Source organism: Aspergillus brunneoviolaceus (genome assembly GCF_003184695.1).
Source record: "Aspergillus brunneoviolaceus CBS 621.78 unplaced genomic scaffold BO95scaffold_5, whole genome shotgun sequence".
NCBI lineage: Eukaryota > Fungi > Ascomycota > Eurotiomycetes > Eurotiales > Aspergillaceae > Aspergillus > Aspergillus brunneoviolaceus.
Genome location: NW_020290735.1, coordinates 417,652 through 442,348, shown reverse-complemented (window position 1 = coordinate 442,348; position 24,697 = coordinate 417,652). Strand labels below are relative to the sequence as shown.

Below are 24,697 nucleotides of genomic sequence, written 5' to 3'. Positions count from 1 at the left end.
ATCATCTTGTTCAAAATTGGACTATTTACATCTCCAACGGCATCAAACAACACCCCCATCATCAGAACATCACGACTCGCCATAGAAGTAATACAGCGCCGCATATTGAACCGTGAAAGTCGACTGCATGTTCTTGCACGTGTCCGGCGCAGCGCCCGAGACGGTCGTCACCCGATAGACACTCTTGTAGTCTCCGACGGTCCCGTCGATCGAGGTGAGATAGAGCCACGGGACGGCCCCGGTGCTGCCCTTGACAGCATCGGAGGGGGCGTCAACGGAGCTTTGTTTCTTGGTGATGGCGATGCCGTTCTGCTGGGTGGCCGTGGTGTCGAGGTTGAAGACTGGAGTTGAGGTACCTTCGAAGTAGTGGTGGCCCAGAAGGTCCAGTTCCGCCGGAGGGAGGGCGTCCTCCTCCACGCTGGGCAAGGAGATCTTGTACGCCAGGTCCGGCAGCTGCTCCAGCAGGGTCGGGTAATTGGCTGCAATGCAGGTTGCATTGTAAAGGCGTGCCACGGCGCCGATGGCCACGGGCGTGGAATTCGAAGAGGAGGTCGCACAGGTATAGTTCTATGGAGGCTGTCAGCTTGGGGGGACTGTTGTCGCAATCGGCTGGGTAATGATCGGATACTAACCTGGGTGCCACGTCCGACGGCCACGTAGATTGGCGTCAATCCAGAGGGAGATGGGAGGTTCGATGCGTACGATGGTAGCGAGATCTTGGATGTGTCACAGGTCGTTGCGCTAATAGCAACCTTCTCGATCTCCTTGCTCACCTCCCCGAGAAATGAGGCCATCTCTTCAGAAAAGTCGTATATATCGTCCAGCCATGTGGGAGCTGCAAGAGCGCCTGCTGCGAAGCATGCGAGGAAACAAAGACTGGGCCGCATCTTGATTGGTATGCCAGGCACTTTCTATGTTCTGATGTGAATGGGTATCGATGTGACTGAGATGAGGAATAGCAAGAAACGTCAACGGTATTGACGGACCGGCACAATCTATGTGGTAGACAGATTAATGAAATTATGCTCACGAGCAACGTCCCAGACGGACTCGCAAGTTCAAAGGACAGAGCGGAGTGGGTATAATGGAAAATCACAACGGTTGCAGAGAAGGAGGCAGGCAACAAGGCCGCATGGCCACGACGGGATATATACTGCAAGACATGATGTATGCTCGGACACGGCGCTAGACAGCATGTGCAGGAAGTCGAAGCATTGAACCGGCTTTTCGAAACCCACAATTGCTGTATGCTATAAACAGCCTTCGACTCACAGGGATCCTCAAGCCGCCCGTGGGGAGGAGCTGATATCGCGTTCGATCATTGGCCCATGGATGCGCCGGGGGGAGATCCTTCAGGCCCTCCGCAAAAAAAGCCATTGAAGACTTCTCGGTACGTAGTGCCAGCAGCAGCATAAAAGGTCACCACACGAAACGCGGCCGTTTCACCCAGCGTCTGCGCTGCAGAATGCCAGGTGGTCGTCGTCCACCATGATTGGAATATCTGCAGATCGGGAGCCTGCAGGCTTGTTTGGCCGGACGATGGTGATTGGCGCCAGCCTCTCAAAATATTCCGCTTTAATCTATCGACAGCTAAGAATAGGAGGGATGGATAGATGGGATATGCAGGCTGGAAGACTAATATCTCACCGAAGGAGGGGTCGGCGCTTAAAAGCAGAGCGCTTCTACTAGAATCTTACCCATGCGGGTTAGCCTGCAGACTCCCGCCAGATTCCACCACTGGCCCGACTAGCAGCCCCCCCCCCCCCCAGTCAATCTCTAAATCGTCGGTGAAGACGGCAACGGCACTGTAATTTACGGGGTGGTTCTATTCTTGATCCGTTCGCTTCGGCTTTAGTTATTTTTGGATGTGCCAATGCTACCCAAGTGGCAGTCAGGAAGGAGTCCTGAGCGCTGCCCTAACTTATCTATAGCATGCGGGTACTATATCACTCAGCCGCGGTTGATAACGATGCGTGCCCTAATTGCGCTCGCCATTGTCACATCTTGATCTGTACAGGATATCATGAGTATTCGGGCTTGAATCATGCTCATGACATGAGTCGTGTACTAGGCAAGCTTGACTCCACAGGAAGAACAACTGGTCCGGTCGAGCGGCAGCATAGGTAGGCACACCTGAGAATTAGAAGTAGTCTCCTACTTGGGCTGTGATGATTGAGCATCCATCAATGTTACAGTCCATTGCTTGTTGAAAATCTCATGGACGTGTTGCTCGATCCGGTCAAGGGGAAATGAAGAAGTTCGAATTAAAAATAGAACCATCACCGACGCCATCTGCAAGATAGAGCAGGGGGAGGAAGCATCCAAATCCCTATCCACAATCATCTCGCCACTATGCTACAGTACCACCTCTGAAGTGTCTTCCAGGGGTCTCGCCGTTCGCAAAACAGCGCCAGACTCCTTATCAGAGGGATTGGAGAACCCTGGAACACTTGATTCTGGTATCAACATCCTTTCATCTGGCAAGCTCACTCAAATATGTAGATGCCTGACACACAATGAGATGATGAAAGACATTCATTCATCCGTCTGCGTCATTCAGAGTCTCAACGTTGCCCACCTGACAAGGCCCTGAGTCTCCCCCTCCGACATTCTCTGGGCGCCTAGTCCCCAAGAGGGGTCCTTCAATCCGTCTCGGAGCCATATAGTAGTCGGACCTCCGCGGGGCTTCATTGCAAAGCCAGCACGAGACTTGGGGATAGGTCTGATCGCAGGTGGCCCACCTTCTTTATCTCGCTTGACTCGGTGGAATTGAGTTTATCACGACTCTGCTCCGCTTTTTTTCTGGCTTGGATCGTGAAGTCACTTGCGGTCATTCGAGCCGGGGGAGGGGCCATGACTTGTCACTGCTCGAGCTAGTGGATGAGCCATGGCTATCTAACAGGTTGCATGATCCTGTGGCTCTGAGGGTGTGTGTGATACCTCTCCTGTTCGTGGTGTATAATCAAGAATTGGGGCGATGTGACCTTACGCTTCGAGAGATGTTTCAATGGCCCTTCATTATGATATGGTATCCGGTAGCTACTGTACCTCTAGAGTGCAGAGGGAAATAGTCGAAGGTGACTGAACAGAACAGGAAGACAGACAGGAACCTGCTGATCGACCTACCTATTTTTGGCCATTCACATGCCGGTGGTCCCTTTTCGCCCCGTGCAGCGTGGTTGTACATCGTTTTCTTGTGGGTTGCACTGGCTCTTGGGAGGTGGTTCATCTGCGGTCATTGTCCATGCATCCACCCATGCAGTAATCATGTTCGTCACATCTTCGAGTGGAAGGAACGCTAGCTCACCCACTGCCTAACCTGTGGTCATATTCCTACTGTTGTCGCAGGGGTGTGAATTGACTTGTTGATTCATGTCGACTTCATCGTGAGGTTTGCCAATGCCATTATCTGGTAAGGAGAGTATGCTGATGCTGGCCATTGATGTCACCATTTCCTGCCGCGTGGAGGTGTAAACAGTGCACAGTATACAATATCAGATTTGCACTCCTGAAATGCATTTATACCACTCTCAGGGTTCTCATCAAATCGCGCAACAAAGGTATCACATGTCATTCGCACGCTTACACTCTATATCACAGATAATCCGGCTGGCAGTATCTAGTCTACTCTTACTAGTGGAGCAGGCGTGATATAAAAAGAAACACGCGCTACTCTAGTCGTCTACGTTTACCGACGGACTTCCGGACCGACGGGCATTATTCGGAGGGTTGAGACCGACCAGCATGAAGCGATAATGATATCAACACTGTATGTAGGCCTTGCGTATTCACATCAAACAAAAGAAAAATCCAATTCATGACCGTGACCTGGACCCAACAACGCCCTCGATAGAATACAGAAACGTATGTGGCAAGACCGCACGTGCCAGGTCTCAATTGACGCCGGCTTGGCTGAAGCCCTCTTGTTGCCAATCATCCCCATGTAACTGTTGGCCTGCGTAACTGCCCCCCCCGGCGCCGCTTCCGCCTCCCCCACTGCCTCCGCCGGCCATTGCTGCCGCAGCGGCGGCACCTAGACTTGCGGCGCTATGTTTCTCGATCTCCATGGAGCTCATCATGTACAGCATGACAAAGATCAAGACATGTAGAGCCACGCAGTATCCAGCGAAGAGATTGCGGCTGGTCCGGTTGGCGAGGATGATGCGCGTCAACGAGAACACAATCCGCTCGGGCAAAGACATGCGCTTGTATGCCCGCGCAGACTCGCGGCCACGGAAGGCTGCAAAGGGTGAGATCTGGGCTTCGTAGGCGGATTGATAGCGGTCGAGAGAGAGTCCCGACGGAGTGTCTGCACTGTGGACGGAGGAAGTGTTCGGCTTGTTCGCGTACGCAGATGCGGATGACGATCCACCCGGGCCGCGGTTGTATGTCGACACGTAGCGGGTCTTCTCATAGAGGCTGAGGTTGTCCTTTTGCAGAGAAGCAACTTCCTGTCTCAGGGACTTTACCGTGCCGTACAGCTTGGATAGCTCTTCCTCTAGCTCGGCATTCTTCTTCTTGAAGCGATCACGCTGCGCTTGGATCATGGGCAAGAGACCAGCGCCTCCGCCAACGGCCTCGCCTGCCCGGATGGAGTCCATAGTGTTGGCAGATGCAGCGGACTGATCGAAGCCTGAAATGATAGAAGATGTAGGTGACACCGCCCCTCCTCTCCGGGATGAGTGGGGGTATTTAGACGTATAAGTTCCGGCAACGGACATAGCTGATGATGGGAACGCATTTGCGGCTTCCTCTTGAACACGAAGAAGGTCGTTCTCCAGTGTCGTGGACAGTTTCTGGGACTTTTCGAGCTCCTCTTTGGTTGTCGAAAGATCGGCCCGCAGGGCCTCGAGCTGACCCTGGAGGTCCCGGTGTGAGACACGCAAGATGGTGAGCTCGTCAGTCAGTTTCTTGTTCCTAGCGAGCAACAGTTGCTCTAGGCTATTTTTGGAACCCTCCTTTGCCTTGGTTGCTGTGCCGTTGGTAGGGCTCGTGGAGTCCGCAGAATCTCCAGCTTCGTCATCATCCCCCGGCGAGAATTCGATAGACTTGTCCAACGTCAGTGGCAATCACCCTCCTTGGATTTGGTGTATGATGCTTACCTTGATCATCTCCAATTCCCGACGAATATCTTCGTAGTCGGCCACCTTTTCCAATCTCGAGCGCAGTTCTTCCTTCTCAGCAGTGGCACTCTTGATCTGTCTCTCGGCTTGGGAGTACTTCGATTCCCAGGAATGTCTCTCGGACTCCCTGTCAAACCGGGCCGCATCCAATTTGCGTAGGAGAGAAGAATTCTCGGATTGCAGACGCAGGTATGCAGGGTCATCCTCCACCGAGGCAGCTTGTTCGGCCTGAGAATGAGAGACGGCCTGAGCCAGCTCGAGCCTGAGTTGTTCGTTTCGTGCCTCTACCTCTGCTAGGCGCAAGCTTGTCTTCTCTAACTCCGCGGAAACCAGCTCCAACTCAGCGGCACTAGCACCATGCTGGACGCCTTCGCCCTCATCGCCATCTTGTCCCAGTCGCTGTGATACCTCGTAGCTCGCTTTGAGTTCCTTGACCAAGCGCTCCTGATGCTCCACCTTCTCCTCCAAGCTTTTCTCCTTGGCAGTCCAGTTGTTGGTCTTCTCCGACAACACCGCTGACCAGGACTCCTCGACCTCTTTGATCTTCGTTTCTTGGCCCTCCTCTAGTTTTCTCCGAGCTGTCCGCTCCTCCTCCAGGCGCTTTTCAGTATCCTCGAGCTGCGATGTTAGGCGATCGACGGACCCCTGTAGTTGGTCCCGCTCGGAGGTCAATTTGGGGACGGTTTCCTCGGAATGAACCAGAGAGTCGACGGAGGCTTCGAGAAGGGGGTACGGGTCGGGTGCTTCGGAGAGAGACGAGTACAACTGTAGGAACGCGGACGATGAGGCTTTCCCCTGATTTGTCAAGAGATCGATAAAGCTTTGATAAGCTATACAGTATGTTAGCCGTGACGCAATGGAGATCCGCAGTGTCAACGCAGCCGACCTTTCAAGAGACCCTTGTATTCTGCCAATTTCGAGGCATCATCCAATTTCCGGAAGTCCTTTGTCTTCTGGGCGAGATCCTTCCTCTGCACGAGGGCGTCGCGTTGCTGCGCAACGATATCCGAAGCGGTACTGTCTAGCTTGGCGACGGTGTTGGCGAGATCGATGCCTGATAGAGGCCAAAGAGATTAGCGCTTCGCTTTTCGGGCTGTGTTTAATGGGGAGACGGTGCGACATACCTCTCCAGGCTGCGATGGCCCGCTGGAACTTGTTTGCGCCCTCGGGAAGCTTGCCGGTGGTGGCCCTTTCGGCCTCGTGGCCCTCCTGAGGACTAGTCTCAGGGACAATGGCTTCCGTGATGGCGAACGCATCCATTTTTGCGTGTAGAATACTTGACCCGCCTCAGTGTTCCAGTAGATAGCACAGCAACCCCCATCCGACACTGCACCCGGTATTACCGCTTTTTCTGGATGAGAGACAACCCAACGAATGAAGCCAGTTAACGTAAATGCGATGCGGAGGCACGGCGACTCCGATCGGCCCGATGATCTTCCGGATTACAACAATCGGGCAACGTCAGATGGATGGTGGATGATAAACAAGTAAATGGCTAGACTATCAGATGGCTCAGTTCATGAAAGTAAAGAGAGACTCTTGCTTATTAGCTAAGGAGTTGGTGCAGTGTGGGAAAAGAAGGTGAGGCTCGCGATGACCGCTGATTCAACGCTGTCTCCCTTGTGTGTCTCCGTACAATGCAGATCAGATCGATTGCCGGATCTTGCTCCTGTCTACTTATTTATAGCAATCATTGCACACGTTCGTCTCGGCCAAGTCAATGATAGCTGTTGACAGGAGGACGTGTCCGGCTAGAGTTTTACGACATATCACATGTGCGGTTTATGTCGATCTTTACCATCATCTTTTCCTGCTCATGGCGAGGCACGTCGGTTCAGCTTGTTTGGCCTGAGATTGCCATTGCAAGCCATATGAGGGTGATCATGATCATGCAGCTGTCAGCAGTTCCTTGCCATTGCATGAGACATACCGTGTTGCATGAAAGTGACATGGTTTATCGTGATTCATACTTCATACTTCATACTTCATACTTCATACTTCATACTCCATGCCTGTTGATGGTTGACAGAAAAGGCCCACCCTGAGTCAGCACCACCTGGCAGGCTAAGCCAACCCCGGCTCGGGCCCACCGCCTAGGCAGCCAGTCCCATACTAAGTTACTCAAGTACTCCGAGGTCCTTCAGTTGTAGTGAAACGCCCGCCCGCCAAACAACCGGAAGCTTCCCAAGTTCCTGACCATCCCCTCAACAACATTTCTCTTACGACACTGGAGCTGGTCTCATCATGGTGTCTGAAGAGGAGGGCGTCAGCCCGCGCAAACGGCGGAAGATCAGCCCTCCTAAGGCAGCTCCATATGTTCTGCGATCGCTGTTTGATCAGGTTCCCTTGAATCCCGACGATAACGATGACGAAGTCCACATCACTACTGTTGAGTATTGGAGTAAGTTCTTTTGGACCTCTGCCATTAAGCATTCACACGTCCTTTTCTGACGAATTCTCTGCCAGATGACAATTTATACATTGGGACATCTGCCGCCGAGATTCTTCACTTCGTCTGCCTTCCACCGGACCCCTCGGACAAGTCGAACGAACCGTCGTTTATCCTAGCTTCCCGATTACCGATTCCCTTCGCCAACACCACTTCTACGGCGACCAAGTCGCTTGGGATACAACATATCCTCTTGTTACCAGCTGTCAACAAGGCTTGTGTCCTATGCAATGGGGCTGTCACCTTCTACATGCTACCGGAGCTTAGTCCGGCTTTCGGGAATACAAAGGTCAACAATTGTTCCTGGATCGGAGGAGTGGATCTCAACACGGGCGCGGATGAGCAGAGTGAGCAAGTGGTCATGATTGCGGCGCAGAATCGTACTATGCTAGTGAGGATAGGGGAGGAAGCTCGACGAATCAGGAACATTGAATTTCCTGGATGCCTGGTCGCCGCGCGCAGAGGGATCATCGCCTGTGCCGCAGATGCACACTCGTACTCCCTCGTCGATGTGGAGAACCAGCAGAAAATACAGCTGTTTCCAATCTCCTTCTCGAACGAGAATTTCGAACCTAACCAAGTCCACGATGTGTCGACAGCTCCGCCCTTGAAGTCGCCGACCTCCCCGTTCTTCGCCCATTCGCCCACCTCAGAGAGTCATTTGTTTGAAAGGAGCTTCAGCTCAAATACAAAGTCTGGCTTGTTGCAACCACACGGACACAAGCGATCAGGCTCGGCCACCTCGGAGCTCTCGCCCGAGTCGGGAACACCAAGACGCTCGCTATCGAAAGAGCGCGCAGGGAGCGCATCTCCCAAGCGAAGTATGGAGAATCCACCGCGTGATCCAGAATCTAGCTCGGAGGAAAGGAAACCACTTCCCCTTCTTCCAAAGCCGACGCAACTGAGGCCCCATATTCTATCGCCGACCCCGTCGGAATTTCTGCTTGTGAGGGGCACGGACGAGTCGGAGCCTGGAGTCGGTATGTTTGTCAACATTGACGGCGACGTGGTTCGTGGCACAATCACCTTTCACCAGTATCCGGAATCCATTATCATTGATAAAGGCAACGAGAACAACATGATTCATTCGCCCGACAACACCCATGAAGAACTGCTGCTTGCAGTGATAGAGGCAGAAAAGGAAGGACAACGCCGCAAGTTCCTGGAGGTTCAACTATGGGATGTCGATCCCGGGGAAGCGGACGAGCACAAAACGTGGGTTGAGATACCGTCTTCAGACGTGCAGCCGACGCATGTGGGACTCAACCATACGATAAGTCCGAGTCAGCTGGAGATCGCCGAGATGGGCAAGCTCTTGCAGATGGTGCGCCTGAAAACGCCGTCGCTGTCACCGCATGTGCCTGCTACCGATCCGAGAACGCAGGCGTCGATCGAACAGCTACAAAAAGAAAAGGAGCTATTCGAGGGCCAGGAAGGGACTGGTGAGGCCGAGCGTGGCTGGGAAGTAGAGCGCAATGCCGAAGAAGCCAAGTTTGCACGTGCCTTGGGCCAGACCCAGAGCAGTCTTATCATGTGGAATGGTAATCAGATATGGCGGGTAGTGAAGAACCCGCTAACAACGCAGCTGGATGACGCCCTACAGAGCGCTCAAGTACCGGATACAGATGGGCGTACTGTTCTCAAGCGGGATGCCATCACAGACGTCATCGATCTTGTTCAAGCCGCAGAGCCCAAGTCCGAATCCGAATTTCTAGGCTTGAATTACCTGAAGCAGAAAGCTAGTCTGCTTCTGTTCGGTGACCTGATTCTCATGGATGCAGAACACAGGGATGAGGCCACTATAGACGCTACGGAGCGAGCTCTCATTGTGGGAAACCTGGACCCCCGCATTCCGCTTCTGTTGATCCCACTATTGCGACGAGAGGTCCTGCAGAGCCCGCAAGGAATCTGGATACACGCGGGCTTGGCGGAGATCACAGAGAGTTACGTGCAGCAGCTGGATAAGGCTGCGGGCGACGGGGCCTCGGACAGTGCCGTGCTGGATATGATCAAGAGGTTTCTGTTCTCCTGGCAGCAGAAGAGGGGTTACGGAAGTATCACAGATGAGACCTACGTCTTCGACAGCGTCGACGCGGCTTTCCTGCACTTACTCCTGGAACAGGACGCACAACTCGCGCCTGAAAAACGACCAGGCTCTCCGTTACGCATTGAACTGAATAGGCTTGTGGATAATTGGAAGGGCAATCTGGACCGCGCAGTGGCGCTATTGGAACAGTATCGACGACTGTTCGTTTTGAGCCGACTATATCAGAGCCAGAAGATGTCTCGCAATGTCCTGAAAACATGGCGCAGGATCATCGACGGTGAAGAGGACCTGGGCGGCGAAATCACGATTGCTGGTACAGAGGCACAGATGCGCCGGTACCTGGTCAAGATCAAAGACGTTCAACTAGTGGAAGAGTACGGAGCGTGGCTTGCCCAGCGCAACCCCAGCCTGGGCATACAAGTATTCTCTGATGGCACGAGCAGAGTCAAGCTGGAAACTGCCGATGTCGTGGCGCTTCTCAAGCAGCAAGCACCTAATGCCGTCCAAGCATACTTGGAACACCTGGTCTTTGCCAGAAATGTGAGTAGCGCCGTTCGTACTTCGACTAAGCTTTCTCTGACTGATTCTCTTCCAGCTCACACAATACGCGGATGACCTGCTGGCATACTACCTTGATTCCGTCCTCTCCGTACTGGAGACGTCGCCGTCAGCACGAGCTTCTCTCTCCGAATCCTACTCCACCTACCGCGCTCTAAGCGCTCCGAAACCGACCTATATGAATTTCATCACGGTGAACACTCCCTCGGAACCATGGTGGCAATCCCGGCTCCGGCTCCTCCAGCTCCTCGGCGGCGGCAGCACCGGAGGCAGCCAGTTCACCTCGATGCCGCCGCGCAACTTCACCTTCTCCATCCCTGCCGTTCTAGCTCGGATCGAACCTTTCCAGAACGAGCTCGTCTCGGAATCCATCATTCTCGACGGTCTTCAGGGCCGCCACCGCGAAGCTCTTCATCTCCTCACGCACGGCCTCGGCGACTACGATTCAGCCATCCGATACTGTCTCTTCGGCGGCCCGCAGGCCACCAGCAGCTCGTCGTCCTTCGCGGACCGATCGCAGCAGAGTGAACTCTTCCGGTTCCTGCTGGACGAGTTCCTGAAGATCCAGGATTCGTCGGAGCGCATCGAGCGGACCAGCGATCTTCTGGGCCGGTTCGCGGCGTGGTTCGACGTCGGGGAGGTTCTGCGGATCATCCCGGACGAGTGGAGCGTCGATATCCTGGGCGGCTTCCTGGCGCACGTGTTCCGGGTGCTGGTGGCGGAGGGCAGGGAGGTGCGCATCGAGCGAGCGCTGAGCGCGGGACTGAACCTGCGGGTGGGAACGGAGTATATCGAGGGGGTGGAGAAGGTGGGCGCCTGGGTCGAGGATGGAGATGGATTGCGGCGGGTGAAGGACCGGCCGGTGGTACGCGAGGAGGAGACCGAGGAGTTCGGGGATATTGTGGAAGCGGACAGCTGATGAGGACGACCACGATGTTTGTTGTATATATGACTTGTATATAGCGATGCCATGGCATGAGGCCTTGCACCGATCACGCTTTACAATCCGAGTTGTGGCGTGGAATGAAACATGTAGCATTTTGGTCGACATATCAACAATCCGCATAACCCTAATACATGCAGAAGGCTTCCCGGGGGAGAACCCCCGGACCTCCCTTCTTTTAAACTTCCCAGTAAACTCAACCATAAATCACAAAAGATGAGTAATTACAACTCCAAAAGATCATGCAACTGCCCCCAAACCACCTCCGCCTCTTCCTCCCCATCCCCATCCTCAGACTCCAAATCCACCAAACCCTGCAACCTCCCCACCAGCTCTTCGACCGTCATCTCCCCATAAGTATCCCCAAAAGTATCCCCATAACTATCCCCCTCACACCTAGGAACAAGAACAGAACGGGTAAGAACATGCCCGACCCCATCCGCGACCACCAAATCCCTCACGCCCACCCGCTCCCCAGAAACAGTGACGCCCCCCCACGGCCCCAAATTCGCCACCTCGACCGGCACCGTCCGCCCCTCCAACAACGTCTCCAGATCGAAATGCTTCATCCCATGCACCGCCTCGATCTTACCATGGCTTGTATACTCCACATCCGAGTAGAGCGTGCGGTGCGGCACGAGATGGTACTTTAGCAGCGCGCGCAGGTACGGGGTCCCGTGCTCCGAGAACAGGAAGGCGTTGAGCTTGTACCCCAGTGCGCTGAACGCGCGGTTCGTGGGGAGGAAGTATGTTCCCCCTCGGCCTGAGTTTTTTCCAAGAAGGTTGGGGGAGGGGGGCTTGGTTGTTGGTTTCGGGGTGGGGTCTCCGGGGCTGGGTTTGGTGTGGTGGGGACAGTGGTGGGAGCGGTTGAGCTGGGCTGCCAGACCGGTGCGGTGGAGGGCGAGTGTTAGCGTGCTGAACTGCGTGGGCACGATGGTCGTCAGCGTCAGCAGGGAGGGCGGCGGGAGCAGGATCGCGTCGATCGTGTAGAGGAGCCCGTTGGCCCCGCGTTTGTCGGTCGCCAGGATGCGGCTGTAGTGGTTCAGGGTCGGGCCGTGCAGCGTGGTGCTGATGCTGAGGCGTTGCGGGAGGTTGTTGTTGTCGTTGTCACTGTGGACAATGCTCGGGGCTGCGTCGGGCTTAGGGCTGAGCAGCCGCGAGGTCAAGAGGGTGGGCAGCGTGTGGGCGTGGAAGAGCTCGGCGGGCGTGTACACCGCGGAGACGAGGTGGTATTTCAGCACCGCGCGGATGAGCTCCGGGGGTGGTTTGTGGTGGTGACGGTCGTCGTCGTCGTCATCGTCGTCTCCGTCATGGCTGTCGCGGTCATCGTGGTGGCGGTGTCGGTCGTGGTGGTGATGCGGGATTTTGGCAAACGCTTCGTCGGTGGGCGCGAAGAATGTGAGGTTGGCGGCCGTGCGGTTCAGCAGCTCCACCAGTTGCGAGTCGTCGTGGACGATGCGGGCCAGGATGGTGGTGTGAGGATTCTCGGAGATCAGATCGTACAGTGACTTGTTGGAGGGCGGGTGGTGCGGGTACGGCGGCGGAGACGGGCGGCGGAAGGGCGGCGGAGGAGGAGACAAGAGGTGTTCCTCGCTGGGGTTGGTCGCCTCTGCTACCTCATCGAGCCACGAGGTGATCTGCTGGACGGGCGAGTAGGTTTCCACCGCGGACTCGAGGAGCGAGAGGATGTCGAATAACTGGTGGTCGTCCGCCTCGTGCTCCTCTTGCAGGTCTGGCTTCGGTTCGTGGAGGATCGCCTGCTGCTGCTGCTTGGGTGGGATCAGAAAGGCGGATGTCAGCGGAAGAGCCGCGACGGCCCAGTACTGGAGATGCTTCATTTTGGTTTTGGCCTCGTGCGGAGATGGGCCACAAGCAAATATCTACATTTTATAAAGCCTCGTAAAGGAGAAGAGGGGCGGGTGATATTATACTTGACAAAAGTCGAATATACTTCCGACCAGCTGGGAAGGTAGACTGGGCACTTGCTTCTAGACCGGGCGGTGCAACGCCGAAGTCACCGTCATCACCCCATTCCCTGCCGTGATGTCATGACATGTCACTTCGAAGCTTAATGGTCGTTAATCTCATTGATATTTCTTTCTAGTCACTCATTCTGCTGCAATCATGGCCTATGACTTGACCAGTGCATGCAAGCTCATTTTCAGGTACTGTACAGTCACGGCTCGAAGCACGAAGCACAAAGCACAAAGCACAAAGCACATCTGGTATATCTTTTCATCTGCTTTCGTAAATGGAATGACTCCTTCTCGACCAGTAGAGGCCTTGAACAACTCAACTGGGTTTACTCGGCCTTAGGTCTAGCCGGGCATCGAGGCCATCAACCTCAGCCGTCATCGAGGCATGGCCGATGCTCTTCAAATCGCATTACATGGAATCACCACCCACGGAACCCTTACTCCTCCGGTTGCACGAAAGGATTGGCGATCTCCTCGCTGCCATCGGCCGGGGAGATCAACACAATCAGCGTACCACGGGCCACGATCAACCCCAGCGAGCGCGTGGTCTCGTTGCCTTCGTCATCTGTCCCCCCTCCCATTAGTCAAGCTGGCATATAAACCTAGATGAGGGGAAACCTACCGCGCATGCCTTCCTTGACATCGTCCAGAACCAAGTTCATCAATTGGTCGTAGCCCTTCAGGATACCAGTGACTGGGGGGACGGGATGTTAGTTCGTACTCTACCGGGATGCTGACCAAGCAGCTGACAAGGAAGTCAAAAAGCAAACTCACCTTCACGGCCTCCGTTGAACTTGACGCGCACCTCCTTGTCCATGTACTTGTTCAGATCGAGGATGTTCTCCTTCTTGGGCTTCTCTTGCTGCTGCTGCTGCTGCTCGCGGTGGTCGCGGTGCTCGCGGTGGGCACCGCCACCTGCACCGCCACCGCGGCCCTGCCCGCCACGGCCGCCGGACCGGTCACCGTAACCTCCGCCGCGGCCGCGACCTCCTCGGAATGAGCCTCGTTCGGACATGGCTTGGCTGTGTTGGGGGGGAAAAGGAATCAATTGAATTGCGTGTAAGAGGGGCTAATGTATACTGGACTGATCGAGTGTCCAATTACAGCGGCGTGGATTAGATAATGATGCACGTGCCGTGACCTCAATAGTAACTTCAGTTACTAACTCAAAGAGAGAGTGAGAGGGGAAGGGGAAGGAGGGGCCAGCACCAGAGATTGGAGACGTTGGGATTTGAGAGGTGGAAAGACGGTCAATCTGTTGGAGTAACCCGGAGTGGGAGAAAATTTTCGACCCGATAAGGCGAGGGGGGAGGAAAGGGGCGGAATGGGATGAGGTTCGGTGGATGGATGGATGGATGGATGTGATTGAAGCCACAGAGGTGATAGTTATCAGTATGAGGGATTTTCCATCCGCGAAAGTTGGTTGCAGCCGCGACGGAGTAACTCCACCAGTTGTCGGTTCCCGGGCGGTCGTGCGTACGCTTTTCGATGCCTACCATTTTCTTTTCCGTGGCTTTCCCGCTCGACACCCACCGCCCACACTTCTTCACCGCCTTTACATCCTTTGGGAAAAGGAAGGGTCGGAGTATATACGGAGTACTCAATGTCCGAGAGGATGGAGAAGAATGAGTCTCTATAAGGTACCCTTTTGATATCTAACTTATACGCAGTTGTCTCCTACTGTTGAGTTGAGAAACTCTTTGCTTTTACATCATAGCCTCACGACTTCGTTGGTCGAGTTCCAGCACTTGTATACTTACTTACGGATATAAATAAACATGATGGCATAAGCTCGAGGTCACAGATGCGCTACTGACTATCAACAGACACCACTCAGCACCTCATCTATCCACTTCTACTGAGCTACGACTACCAAGGATACAGCACGCAATTGGAGCGTCAAATACTAACATCGCTGCCACGAGATGGCCAGATGGTTGAAGAGTAGAAGACGGTGTTGGTCACACCGTTGACACCGATAATACCTGACCCATAGCTGACCACCGGCCCGGTCTAGCGTGGGGATTGGATATCGATGTGGCTGGAACACCGGTCAATCGGATGGATATCGGCCTGGCAACCTCGACTCCAGGCTCATTAGGCATCAAGTTTAGGTCAGGCTCATGCGTTTGTCTACGGTGTACCGTACTGCACACCTTGCAGATTCATCAATACCCGCCCGTCTCCTTTCCGTCAACCTCCAGACCAAGATGGGAGCACGAAGAGTGGTAGTACGGAGTCCGCGTATGGCACACGGGAAAAATCGACGATCCCCCCTTCTGCCCGGCGGAGCGCGCCTGTAGCAGCACATGGGACGAGACAGTCGAGCTATTCGGTGGTGATCGGTCACTTAGTGAGGGAAGGACGGGGGGGGGGGCGGACTGTCGCTTGTTCGTTTCCCCCTCCCCCCTATGACATCAAACCCGGAGACAGGATCCAACCGCCAGGCAACGTGTCTGTACTCTTTTCCTGTAGCCATCGTGGTACTTTCGTTCCTGAGGGTCCGTCCGCAAGGGGGCAAAAACGATGCACCCTCGCGCAGTGGGCTTGTGGATAAGCATCTTCAATGGTGGCCAGTGTCACGATGGTATCGAATTGAATCAACTGTATTGGTCATGACAGTGACAGTGACGGGTTACGGCTCATCCGAATGGACAGCGGAAGAGCCCGGCGGGACTCCGCCCCTGCCTGTTGCTTACGCATCCACTAGTAGGACACCCACGATGATAAGAAGATTGGGATGAATGGACATGGACTGACTGACTCTTGTGTGGTTGGGAATTAAGGGAGAATGTGTCCAGGAAGTACACTCTCCAGTACATACTGCATACTAGGTTAAAGAATTACTACTTCCTCCTGCTTCAATGATTGCGGAAGATCGGGAAGAGAGTGAGTGCGAAAGATAATAATAACCTGGGATTCAGACTGGATGGAGCAGGTGACTTTCCGGGCTCGCCCGTTCCGCCATCCATCCATCCCCTCCGTCGGTCTCTTTGCTTGCTTTCCTCCTCCTCCTCCGTCGTCTTCTATTCTTATCCACTCACTGCTCTTTCTTTTATCCACCCCCCTCTCTCTTCCCCCTGCGGTGATTGTCTGCGATTGAGGTCTGCGAACCACAACCCGCGTGCCGGACCAACCGGCCAACAAGCAACCAAATGGGTTGAACCCCGATCTCCCCTTGGTTTCTCTTTCCCTCTTCTCAAGCATTCATTCGTTAAGTGGTTCAGTTCAACTTGCCCGCTTTCCGACCTTCCTCTTTTCTGCTAGTACATACAATTGGGTTCGACTGCTCCGTGCTTCTCCTTCTCTCGCGATTGTCGCGTTCTCCTCTTCCTCTCCGTCGGCTCCTCTTCTCCTCTCTCCTCTCTCCTCTCTCCTCTCTCCTCCTCCCTCCCTCCCTCCCTCCCTCCCTCACTTATCCTTTAACCAACGTTTACTCTCCTCTTTTCCACCTTGTCCTTTAATACCCGCTCAACCTTTCTTTCTTTCACCACTTCCTGCTTGTCCCACCCCCCACTCATCCCATCCATCCCAGTTTCCTCCATCCCGGTTTGCATCGGCTGGGGGTTATCGCGATTACCTAACTTGAACGCAGTACGCGCTGCCCAGTGGCTGATTGGGAGCCCGCACTCTGGAGCCTTATGCTCCGCCATCGGCAGCCTGTCTTTCGCCAGCGTTCCCATTACTCATTTCCTCAATAATCCCTTTTTCTCCTCTCAGCTCGCTCCATCGCTTTCCCTCTCCCTTTTCCTTCCCCGCCTTGTCTTTTTTCTTCTGTGACTACCGCTATAGTCGCGATCCTAGGATCTCTTCCCCTCCCCTTCTCCCCTCTTCCCCCTCCCCTTCCTTCTCTCTCTTCCCTCCTCACCACCTTTCCCTCTCCTTCCCGCCTCTTCTTATCATCACTATGGAGTCTCGACCTGCGACGGCTGAGCCGTCCAGTAAGCGGCCGCGATCGCCGTCCGGCGACTTTCCTCCTATCGCATCCAAAGTCCCCAAGCCCTCCAATCACCTGCAGATCAACTACCTGGCCCGTCAGTATCCGGACAATCTGCCTCTGGTTTCCGTCGAGGATACCATGCCCTCGATCATTCACTTGATTGGAGAGTATGACGGCGTTTTGCACCGACACGAGAGTATCGCCGGCAACCTGGGCGCTTGCCCATTAGGCCCCATTCTGATCAAGCGCTTCGAGCGCCTTTTCGATGGACCGCCCCGCGTGCTCAAGTCCCACGGCAAGGATTCCCCCAACGTCACCTGGCTAGACGTGGTGGAATTTGCCAAAAACAAACCGGAACAGTTTAACCTGGAGAAGTCTCGCAATGGCGTGCGCGTGTGTCAATTCTACACCAAACAGTGTCGCGTGGAGATCAGCGAGGAGGATTTCGTCCTGATTGCATCAGGCATGCCGCAGAAGATGATTCCGCCTCAGCCGATCATTGAAGACGAAGAGAAGGAACTGGGCGCGCTCGAGATACTGGAGAAGAATCTCCAGCAGATCATCCAGGTGGCCGACCAAGGTCAGCTCATCTCAGACCTACGCATTCACACGGAAGATGAGATCACTGACGGGTTGCATTTTAGTATCCGCGCGAGCCCGACAACTCAACCATCGCCTGAAGAACCGGAGGACGGCGATCGTGACCCGTCGAGAAAACGACATGTCCCTTCATTCGCAACGACATCAGCAACATCGCTCGATGAGTCCTGCGTGGCGCGATGCGAACGGACATGGACTCCCAGTCCTCAATGGCAGCGCTCCGGTGAGCGCTCACTCTCCATCCACTGGTTTTGTGGCGGTCAATGCCGGCCGGCCCGGCGCTGGCGAAGCTGCTGTGGAGGAGAACTCGCTCTCGTCGCAATTCATGTTTTCGCACTCGAACACGGACAACGTCACGATTATCAACGGCACCTCTATCAAAGGCGCGTCGCCGACCACGCGCGCCGAGCTAATGAAGAAGTTCTTCACTACGCAAGACCGGCAGTCCCGGTCCTATGAGGAAGGACCCGACTCGTCGGCTCGGCAGTCATCGCGACCGCGCCCGCGAGCGTCGGATGCGTCGGAGTACAACATGTATACTCCGGCCCCGACCACCGTCGCCATCCCGAGTACGCCGTCGTCGTTGCTACCACCGCCCAAGTCCCACCACCATGATAAGGATGACGGGGGCCCGCACAAAATGGAGATGGTGGCCCGCATGGAGGAGCTGCAGCGTGGAGAACGGATTATGCCCCCTTGTGATCGGTGTCGCCGTCTTCACATGGACTGTTTAAAGAATCTGACGGCCTGTATGGGATGTACGAAGAAGCACGCCAAGTGTTCTTGGAAGGATGTGAAGGAAGATGAGCTGCGGGAGACGCAGGTGGACCGCAGCTCCCGGGAGCGGATGGAGGAAGGGCCAGCCCAAGAGGTCTCGGCAACCGCCATGGGACCCTCTGCGGTGCAAGCACCTCCGTCCGCGGCGCAGACGCCGGTCTCCGAGCCGACGATGATGGACGTGGATCGACCGCACGCCCATGACCATGTCGACTTCAGTACGCGACGAGAGTCGGCCCCAACCGCGACGGCTGGTCCGGCCGTGGGAACGCCTTTCAAAAGAGACCTCTCGCCTCGTCGCGCGATGAGCGAAATCCAGGGGAGCAACGTCATGACGCACGACCGACGCATTAGCATGCATCGGCATGCTGACTCGGCGCAGGATGACGACGCCCCGGATGCTAATTCGCGCCTCATGCAGGCGATCTTGGATACGGTGGACCACCACGCGCGGGTGGCGGCTGCCGCCAAGGAGGGGCATGAAGTCAGTAACGAACGGGAGCGAGAACGAGAACGCGAGCGGGAGCGGGAGCGGGAGCGCGACCAGGAGCGTGACCGGGAACGAAAGTTGGTGCGAGCATAGTGTATATCTTCGTTGGCGGGATGAGCCGGCGCGACTTGGAGTTTTGTATCTATGTTTACCTTGATTCTGTTTTTGATTCTGTGTGTACTGTTGAGCGAGTCTGGCAGATATCCCGGTTGTTTGTCGTATGCTGCATATTAAGAAGTGTTGAATATGAATTGGTTTATTCTGGAATGGAACGGATCGAATGGGGGGATAGTGTTTGGGGACGATGACGGATGACGGATCATGGATCATGGATCGCTTGAGGTCATTCCCGAAGCGGATGAAGAACTGCCGATGGTTGATCCGCTGGGGGGAAGCTTGTTCTGTTGGTATCGAACATGACCCACAGTGGCCATGCCAGTACTAGGACGGATAACCAAGGTAAACCAACCTCTATGGTCACCTTGAGGCATGGTCTGTTGTACGTAGTATTAGCGTATCAATTATCTGGCCAGGACCATCAGTGGGCAATCATCGAGAAATCTCCTTGAATGTCATCAGATGCGGAGTGAAGGGCACGCAGCGCGGGGATGTTGCGTCCGTTGACTTCTCCCCCCACAGCTGATCGGATGGGTCGGGGCGAAAGAAAGAGGGCTAGAGTCTAGCCTGCTTCCTGACCCATCGGATGCCCATGACCAGGGTAGCAGGGTATCCAGGGTATTTTAATTGTTGCTGTGTATACGATGTAGGATGGTAGGTTGAGGCCGGCAATACGGAAATAGCAATAGCCGGAGCAGCTGAGTTGAAGTGGGCATTGGCCAGTGAGGAGCCGGCTGTTACGCCATCCATCATTGAATTTCCCCCCGCCAGAATGTGGGGAAAGAAAATCCACCCCGCGGAGCAGGCTAGCGGAGCTACCTACGGAATACGTATTTGTATATAGACTTCCCCCGACCCAGCTAGCTCACACACTTACTTACTTTCTTCGACTCCTTGGAATTCTCCCTTTCTTCTCCATATAACCCCAAGCCCAAAGTACAGCCAAAGCCGACAAAATGGACCCCTCCCTCGTGAAAATCCCCGCCATGAAAGATCTCACGATCGACAACATCACCGAGAACGTGATCCGCATCAACTCGCTGTGCCCGGACGAGCGCATGAAATACATCCTGGAGCGACTGGTCACCCACCTGCACGACTTCGCGCGGGAGACGCGCCTGAGCACGGAGGAATGGATGACGGGGCTGCGCTTCCTGACCGAGGTGGGCAAGATCTGTACGGATGTGCGGCAGGTAGGGCGCCCCCAGCACCCCCAGCACCCCCAGCACCCCCAGCACCCCCAGCACCCCCAGCACCCCCAGCACCCCCAGCACATTCCCCTGCATCCCAGACCCTAACAACGGACAAAGGAATTCATCCTCCTCTCCGACATCCTCGGCCTGTCGTTACTGGTGGACAGCATCGACCACCCCAAACCCGCCGGCAGCACCGAGGGCACCGTCCTGGGCCCCTTCCACACCCACGAAGCCGAGGAGCTGGCCCCCGGCGCCGCCATGTCCCACGACCCCAACGGCCAGCCCCTGCTGGTGGTCTGCACCATCAAAGACACGGCCGGCCACCCGGTCTCCGACGCGAAGATCGACATCTGGGAGACCGACAGCACCGGCCACTACGACGTGCAGTACCCGGACCACGACGGCCCGGACGGCCGCTGCATCATGCGCAGCGACGCCGACGGCGTCTTCTGGTTCCATGCCATCACCCCCGTGCCGTACCCGATCCCGCATGACGGGCCCGTCGGCAAACTCCTGAAGCTGCTGGGTCGCCATCCGTACCGCCCGAGTCATATGCATTTTATGTTTGAGAAGGAGGGGTTCGATCATTTGATTACGTATGTTTCCATATTCCCTTTGTCCTGGGGGTTTGGGCTGGGCTGGGGACTGGCATGCTAATCTGAACTTTGGGGGCGACGGACAGCGCCCTCTACCTCCGCAACGACCCCTACGAAACCTCCGACGCCGTCTTCGGCGTCAAGGACTCGCTCGTCGTCGACATCGGCACCGCCGGCCCCGAGCTCGCCGCCAAGTACAACGTCCCCGAGGACCACGCCTGCCTTACCTACGACTTTGTGCTCGTCTCCGACGAGGAGACTAGTGCGTTGCGTGCACGGAACTCCAAGGAGGCGCTGGATCGGTTGGGGCGGAAGGTCCGCATTGTGAATGGGTTGCCGGTGCCGGATTTGGATTGATTTCTTTATTCTATTTTCCAGGGGCGGTGGGGAGGGGGTTTAGGGTTGAGATTGGGTTCGGTTGGATTTATGTATATACCTTATATTAGTTACGGGATTTAAGTCTTGGTTGTGCTTTACGCAACTGGGGTGCTGGTTGGATTGGTTAGCACTGTGGCTTGCGGTGATGGTAGTGTCCAAACTAAGATCAAATGGTAATCACAATTGCTACATTTCTACCTAGTTCTCTCATCGATATCTTTCAACTGCCACGGCAGATAGTCCAAATGCGCAAACAGCAATGCGAAGGGCGTAGGGGGCGTTCTTGGTCCAACATGGCCCTCAAATAGCAGGACAGAACAACTGCCCCCTCCGTATCCCACGTCTCATCCTACTCGTCCAAGGAACCAAATTCCCCAGGGTACACAAGGTCGGTAAATAGGTGGTCAATTCACTCCGCGCAACGCGGTTTATAGAATGCCAAGTGCAGGTCGGTATAGCTTGACATCAAGCTGTAGCCAAGCTGTAGCCAAGCTAGGCCAGCCGACTAATGAATCCTCCGCCCCGACGACGGCTTCAGCAGCGCCTGGAACGACGACTCCAGAGCTTTCTTCAGCTCCTTGTAGCTCACGACGAAGCAGCTCTGCTCGTCGCGGCTCACCAGCGTGACCTTCTCGTCCGACCCGGCGTCCAGCTTGTTCAGGCACGTGAGCACGTGGCCCAGGTCCACCACGGGGTCGCCCTGCGCGTCCACCTGGTGGAACACGTAGTCGCGGAAGATCTTGAGGAAGTAGCGCTCGCCGTTCTCCGCCCACTGCCGGTCGTGCTCGTACTCGGGCCGCTCGTTCACCAGGTTCAGCTTCGTCATCAGCCGCACCAGCCGCCCGTTCTCCAGCTCGCGGCTCAGGTCCGACGTCAGCTGGTCGTCCAGGTGCAGCGCCGAGTCGAACGTCGACATCAGCTGCGACGAGATGCCCGTGATGAAGATGTCGATGTTGCGGTCCTGGTCCTTCTGCAGCCCGTTCAGCAGCCAGAACACCGAGTTCTTCAGCTGCGGGCTGTAGGCGCGCGTGAAGTGCTCCATCGCCTTCGTCGGGTTGTGCATCACGCTGGGCGAGTTGGCGCCCAGCGTCACGATCAGCTGTCCGAAGTTGACCAGGTCCTGCCGCTGCAGGTCCGCCACCGACCGCTGCGTGTCGAACTGCACCACATCCAAGATGGCGCAGGCGCTGAGCCGGATGCGGTTCTTGCCCGTCAGCAAGATCTTGCTGGCGTCGATGATGCGCGCGGCGAGGCCGTTGCTGTGGATCGCCTTGAGGGCGTTGCCGAGCTGCGTCATGTAGCTCCACAGGATCTGCTCGGGGATGTGGGCGTTCTGGCGTCCGGTGAACCGATTTCCGGCGCCCAGGTGCTGCTCGGCGAGGGTCTTGGACAGTGGGTGGTAATCCGTCACAAAAATCAACGAGCTGTCCTGGAAGCTCCGGCTGGTGAAGGCGTCGTGGACTGTCACAACGCTGCCGCTGCATACCCGCTTCCACGCTTGGACAGATCGAATCGCCTTCTCGTTTGTAAGACGGAACCCTGTGTTGAATGATCAGTAGTGCTACAGGACCCGTCGAGCTTGAGGTGAAATCTACCTTCTAATCTTCGAAGGGCGTAAAAGTTTCCGTCTTTACTGGACTGGGCCTTGTATACCCAGCTAGGATAGCCAAAGATAGCTGCATTCTTTTGATGGTTCAGGTCAAGAGGGACGAGAGAGTGGAAGTAATCCACTTGAGCGGGTAGCTGAGTGTCTGTGCAGGATTAGCGGCTGTTGTTTTCACATGCGTAACTGTCATCCAACTCACTGGGTAAGGTTTGCAGTGTGGCCGCTGCTTTCTTTTGCAGTTCTTCTCGGAAGTCGTTCGGAAGGAAGAGATCGTGGACATTCCGCTGGTAGCCCAAGGTATTTTGGCTGTGTGGTCCAATTGGAGCGTACATGTGGTATTGAACCTGGACGACAAAAGGTTCGTGAATGACCTTCAAAGCCTCCGAGTAATAAAACTTACAGGTTGCTGGAAGCCGGACTGATTCGCAAAGAATGCGGCGCCTCCCAGCGCCGCAGCTGTATCATGTGTGAATGGGTTCGCTTGAACCGGGCCCACGGCATTGGCAGCAGAAAGTGGATTCGGCGAGGTCACAAAAGGATCGAATGCAGTCGTCGTGGGGATGGTCGAAGTGCCATTTCCTTGTAGGGAAGCCTATATTATAAGTATCAGTCAACGCCCGAAACGACGAAGCTGCCAAATTGCGGCGTTCATGGGCCGCGACTGCGAGAAGTCGAAACATAGTATGAAATGCAATAGGCGCAGAATCATACCATATGCGACCCATCAAAGCCTTGAGGAACGAATTCCTGAACTTCCGCGACAGACCAATCCGGAGTCATCGTTCCCTGTCGCGCAGTTGGTGTGCTGGAGTTGGACCCTTATTGCAGTCAGACGAAAAGCTCTTTCAGTGTGAAGTGACGCATGGCATACGTGATGAGATCCCCCGTGGTTGGAAAGGGGCTGCATTCGCAGCCTTGGGTGATATTGTTGCCGTCTTTTTCATGGTTGCAGATGCGATAGTGGGAGAGGATCCATTGGAAGATAGTAATGTAGGTGTAAAGCTCGGAGAGTCAACGTTCAAGCGTTTCCTAAGCCACAAACGTCAGCAAGCTGCAAACAACGTATGATCCCACTCGCGCATCGCTCTTGCGCCGATTCGAGGGTGCCCACCTGTCCGCATATGAATTCACTTTGTGAGGGTCATGGTTGAATGCGCATCCTGCCACGTCCGGCGTTAGATGGATATTTGGCCCAAGCTGGTAGTAGTAAGGCAGATACCTTTATCCTCGTATCGACAACGCCCGTATATCGTAACGTTCCGGCATAGGGTATCTTTCGCATTTTCCGCTAGGTCCGCAGAGCACAATATCAGCTGAATTGTCCATGCTATCACGTGCGACCGTGGACAGCGAAAGCTCGCCTCACGCGATAGGAAACCATGTAGCTAACCTCGTGCCTTCATCTTAGGCGAGCCCGTTGCCCGACGAGAGTCGTCGAGAGTGGTAGTCGACTTCCCGGTGGAGGCCATGGTATTTCTTGAATCCACAGTTCGGCGCGCATTAACGCAAGGAAATCCCCATCGAATTAGAGTGAAAGAAAGCCGAAAGAACAGACTCTAGAGGAAACCACATTCCTCTAGGAATAAGAGTATGGTTGGAGTCGATCGGGGCCGACAATAGGGAATGGCTGAATGAAGGTGGCTTGTGGTGCAGAGGTCAAGCTCTTGCCGTCTTCCCTCGCCAGGAAGTGCAGTGGTAAGATCCGATGTGCGTCAAGCAATGACTCACCGTCCGTAGACAAGACTTCCGGTTGATATCGTCATGCTATGGTATGAGATGGGATGGGGGATGGGACGAGACAGCGAGGCGGGCATGCGAACCAAGGGCGCGCGGGGGAGGGAGAGGGGAACTCGACACTCGGTCGGGCGGTCTGCCTTCTTGCACTCGGTACTGCCACTTGG

The 24,697-nt window shown here is 55.2% G+C and overlaps 8 protein-coding genes across 8 annotated transcripts; 3 read left to right on the top strand and 5 right to left on the bottom strand.

The window, feature by feature from the left end:
- Positions 1-35: 35 nt before the first annotated feature.
- BO95DRAFT_197436 (uncharacterized protein) lies at positions 36-1,102 on the bottom strand. Its single transcript, XM_025581003.1, has 2 exons — positions 633-1,102; positions 36-567 (listed from the first exon to the last, which is right to left on the bottom strand). Exons 1-2 carry the CDS (start codon positions 885-887, stop codon positions 70-72), a joined length of 753 nt encoding a protein of 250 aa, XP_025446826.1. The 5' UTR covers positions 888-1,102; the 3' UTR covers positions 36-69.
- A 2,635-nt stretch (positions 1,103-3,737) lies between these two features.
- On the bottom strand, positions 3,738-6,481 carry BO95DRAFT_438673 (CCAAT displacement transcription factor COY1). Its single transcript, XM_025585571.1, has 4 exons — positions 6,248-6,481; positions 6,010-6,177; positions 5,103-5,953; positions 3,738-5,048 (listed from the first exon to the last, which is right to left on the bottom strand). The coding sequence occupies exons 1-4, from the start codon at positions 6,381-6,383 to the stop codon at positions 3,894-3,896; spliced, it is 2,310 nt and encodes a 769-aa protein (XP_025446825.1). The 5' UTR covers positions 6,384-6,481; the 3' UTR covers positions 3,738-3,893.
- A 787-nt stretch (positions 6,482-7,268) lies between these two features.
- Positions 7,269-11,220, top strand: BO95DRAFT_197421 (putative TGF beta receptor associated protein 1). The gene is made up of 3 exons (XM_025581002.1): positions 7,269-7,524; positions 7,590-10,159; positions 10,215-11,220. The coding sequence occupies exons 1-3, from the start codon at positions 7,368-7,370 to the stop codon at positions 11,094-11,096; spliced, it is 3,609 nt and encodes a 1,202-aa protein (XP_025446824.1). The 5' UTR covers positions 7,269-7,367; the 3' UTR covers positions 11,097-11,220.
- On the bottom strand, positions 11,207-13,025 carry BO95DRAFT_438670 (fasciclin domain-containing protein). Its single transcript, XM_025585570.1, has one exon. It carries the CDS (start codon positions 12,956-12,958, stop codon positions 11,345-11,347), a length of 1,614 nt encoding a protein of 537 aa, XP_025446823.1. The 5' UTR covers positions 12,959-13,025; the 3' UTR covers positions 11,207-11,344.
- Positions 13,026-13,194: 169 nt separating this feature from the next.
- On the bottom strand, positions 13,195-14,551 carry BO95DRAFT_438669 (putative small nuclear ribonucleoprotein (LSM7)). Its single transcript, XM_025585569.1, has 3 exons — positions 13,871-14,551; positions 13,719-13,790; positions 13,195-13,661 (listed from the first exon to the last, which is right to left on the bottom strand). Exons 1-3 carry the CDS (start codon positions 14,109-14,111, stop codon positions 13,534-13,536), a joined length of 441 nt encoding a protein of 146 aa, XP_025446822.1. The 5' UTR covers positions 14,112-14,551; the 3' UTR covers positions 13,195-13,533.
- Positions 14,552-16,891: 2,340 nt separating this feature from the next.
- BO95DRAFT_197236 (Zn(II)2Cys6 transcription factor domain-containing protein) lies at positions 16,892-19,113 on the top strand. Its single transcript, XM_025581001.1, has 2 exons — positions 16,892-17,616; positions 17,681-19,113. The coding sequence occupies exons 1-2, from the start codon at positions 17,004-17,006 to the stop codon at positions 18,994-18,996; spliced, it is 1,929 nt and encodes a 642-aa protein (XP_025446821.1). The 5' UTR covers positions 16,892-17,003; the 3' UTR covers positions 18,997-19,113.
- Positions 19,114-19,840: 727 nt separating this feature from the next.
- BO95DRAFT_404645 (intradiol ring-cleavage dioxygenase) lies at positions 19,841-21,369 on the top strand. The gene is made up of 3 exons (XM_025583964.1): positions 19,841-20,213; positions 20,331-20,812; positions 20,899-21,369. Exons 1-3 carry the CDS (start codon positions 19,977-19,979, stop codon positions 21,167-21,169), a joined length of 990 nt encoding a protein of 329 aa, XP_025446820.1. The 5' UTR covers positions 19,841-19,976; the 3' UTR covers positions 21,170-21,369.
- A 3-nt stretch (positions 21,370-21,372) lies between these two features.
- On the bottom strand, positions 21,373-24,620 carry BO95DRAFT_438665 (PAN-complex poly(A)-binding subunit PAN3). Its single transcript, XM_025585568.1, has 9 exons — positions 24,187-24,620; positions 24,016-24,084; positions 23,908-23,956; positions 23,668-23,825; positions 23,508-23,614; positions 23,197-23,388; positions 22,996-23,140; positions 22,786-22,941; positions 21,373-22,729 (listed from the first exon to the last, which is right to left on the bottom strand). The coding sequence occupies exons 1-9, from the start codon at positions 24,263-24,265 to the stop codon at positions 21,696-21,698; spliced, it is 1,989 nt and encodes a 662-aa protein (XP_025446819.1). The 5' UTR covers positions 24,266-24,620; the 3' UTR covers positions 21,373-21,695.
- Between the last annotated feature and the right edge of the window lie 77 nt (positions 24,621-24,697).

What these genes read in the sequence shown, in the direction of transcription:
- BO95DRAFT_197236 (XM_025581001.1), top strand. Translation starts at nt 17,004, where the DNA reads ATGGAGTCTCGACCTGCGACGGCTGAGCCGTCCAGTAAGCGGCCGCGA. An exon ending in CATCCAGGTGGCCGACCAAG is followed by an intron (nt 17,617 to 17,680) that starts GTCAGCTCATCT and finishes GTTGCATTTTAG; the next exon opens with TATCCGCGCGAGCCCGACAA.
- BO95DRAFT_438673 (XM_025585571.1), bottom strand. Translation starts at nt 6,383, where the DNA reads ATGGATGCGTTCGCCATCACGGAAGCCATTGTCCCTGAGACTAGTCCT. An exon ending in ATACAAGGGTCTCTTGAAAG is followed by an intron (nt 5,954 to 6,009) that starts GTCGGCTGCGTT and finishes CATACTGTATAG; the next exon opens with CTTATCAAAGCTTTATCGAT. An exon ending in GGGAATTGGAGATGATCAAG is followed by an intron (nt 5,049 to 5,102) that starts GTAAGCATCATA and finishes ACGTTGGACAAG; the next exon opens with TCTATCGAATTCTCGCCGGG.
- BO95DRAFT_197421 (XM_025581002.1), top strand. Translation starts at nt 7,368, where the DNA reads ATGGTGTCTGAAGAGGAGGGCGTCAGCCCGCGCAAACGGCGGAAGATC. An exon ending in CACTACTGTTGAGTATTGGA is followed by an intron (nt 7,525 to 7,589) that starts GTAAGTTCTTTT and finishes ATTCTCTGCCAG; the next exon opens with ATGACAATTTATACATTGGG. An exon ending in ACCTGGTCTTTGCCAGAAAT is followed by an intron (nt 10,160 to 10,214) that starts GTGAGTAGCGCC and finishes ATTCTCTTCCAG; the next exon opens with CTCACACAATACGCGGATGA.
- BO95DRAFT_438665 (XM_025585568.1), bottom strand. Translation starts at nt 24,265, where the DNA reads ATGGCCTCCACCGGGAAGTCGACTACCACTCTCGACGACTCTCGTCGG. An exon ending in TTGTCGATACGAGGATAAAG is followed by an intron (nt 23,957 to 24,015) that starts GTATCTGCCTTA and finishes CGGACGTGGCAG; the next exon opens with GATGCGCATTCAACCATGAC. An exon ending in CGCCCTTCGAAGATTAGAAG is followed by an intron (nt 22,730 to 22,785) that starts GTAGATTTCACC and finishes CATTCAACACAG; the next exon opens with GGTTCCGTCTTACAAACGAG.
- BO95DRAFT_197436 (XM_025581003.1), bottom strand. Translation starts at nt 887, where the DNA reads ATGCGGCCCAGTCTTTGTTTCCTCGCATGCTTCGCAGCAGGCGCTCTT. An exon ending in CCGTCGGACGTGGCACCCAG is followed by an intron (nt 568 to 632) that starts GTTAGTATCCGA and finishes CAGCCTCCATAG; the next exon opens with AACTATACCTGTGCGACCTC.
- BO95DRAFT_438670 (XM_025585570.1), bottom strand. Translation starts at nt 12,958, where the DNA reads ATGAAGCATCTCCAGTACTGGGCCGTCGCGGCTCTTCCGCTGACATCC.
- BO95DRAFT_404645 (XM_025583964.1), top strand. Translation starts at nt 19,977, where the DNA reads ATGGACCCCTCCCTCGTGAAAATCCCCGCCATGAAAGATCTCACGATC. An exon ending in TCTGTACGGATGTGCGGCAG is followed by an intron (nt 20,214 to 20,330) that starts GTAGGGCGCCCC and finishes CAACGGACAAAG; the next exon opens with GAATTCATCCTCCTCTCCGA. An exon ending in GGGTTCGATCATTTGATTAC is followed by an intron (nt 20,813 to 20,898) that starts GTATGTTTCCAT and finishes GGCGACGGACAG; the next exon opens with CGCCCTCTACCTCCGCAACG.
- BO95DRAFT_438669 (XM_025585569.1), bottom strand. Translation starts at nt 14,111, where the DNA reads ATGTCCGAACGAGGCTCATTCCGAGGAGGTCGCGGCCGCGGCGGAGGT. An exon ending in GTTCAACGGAGGCCGTGAAG is followed by an intron (nt 13,791 to 13,870) that starts GTGAGTTTGCTT and finishes CCGTCCCCCCAG; the next exon opens with TCACTGGTATCCTGAAGGGC. An exon ending in TGTCAAGGAAGGCATGCGCG is followed by an intron (nt 13,662 to 13,718) that starts GTAGGTTTCCCC and finishes GAGGGGGGACAG; the next exon opens with ATGACGAAGGCAACGAGACC.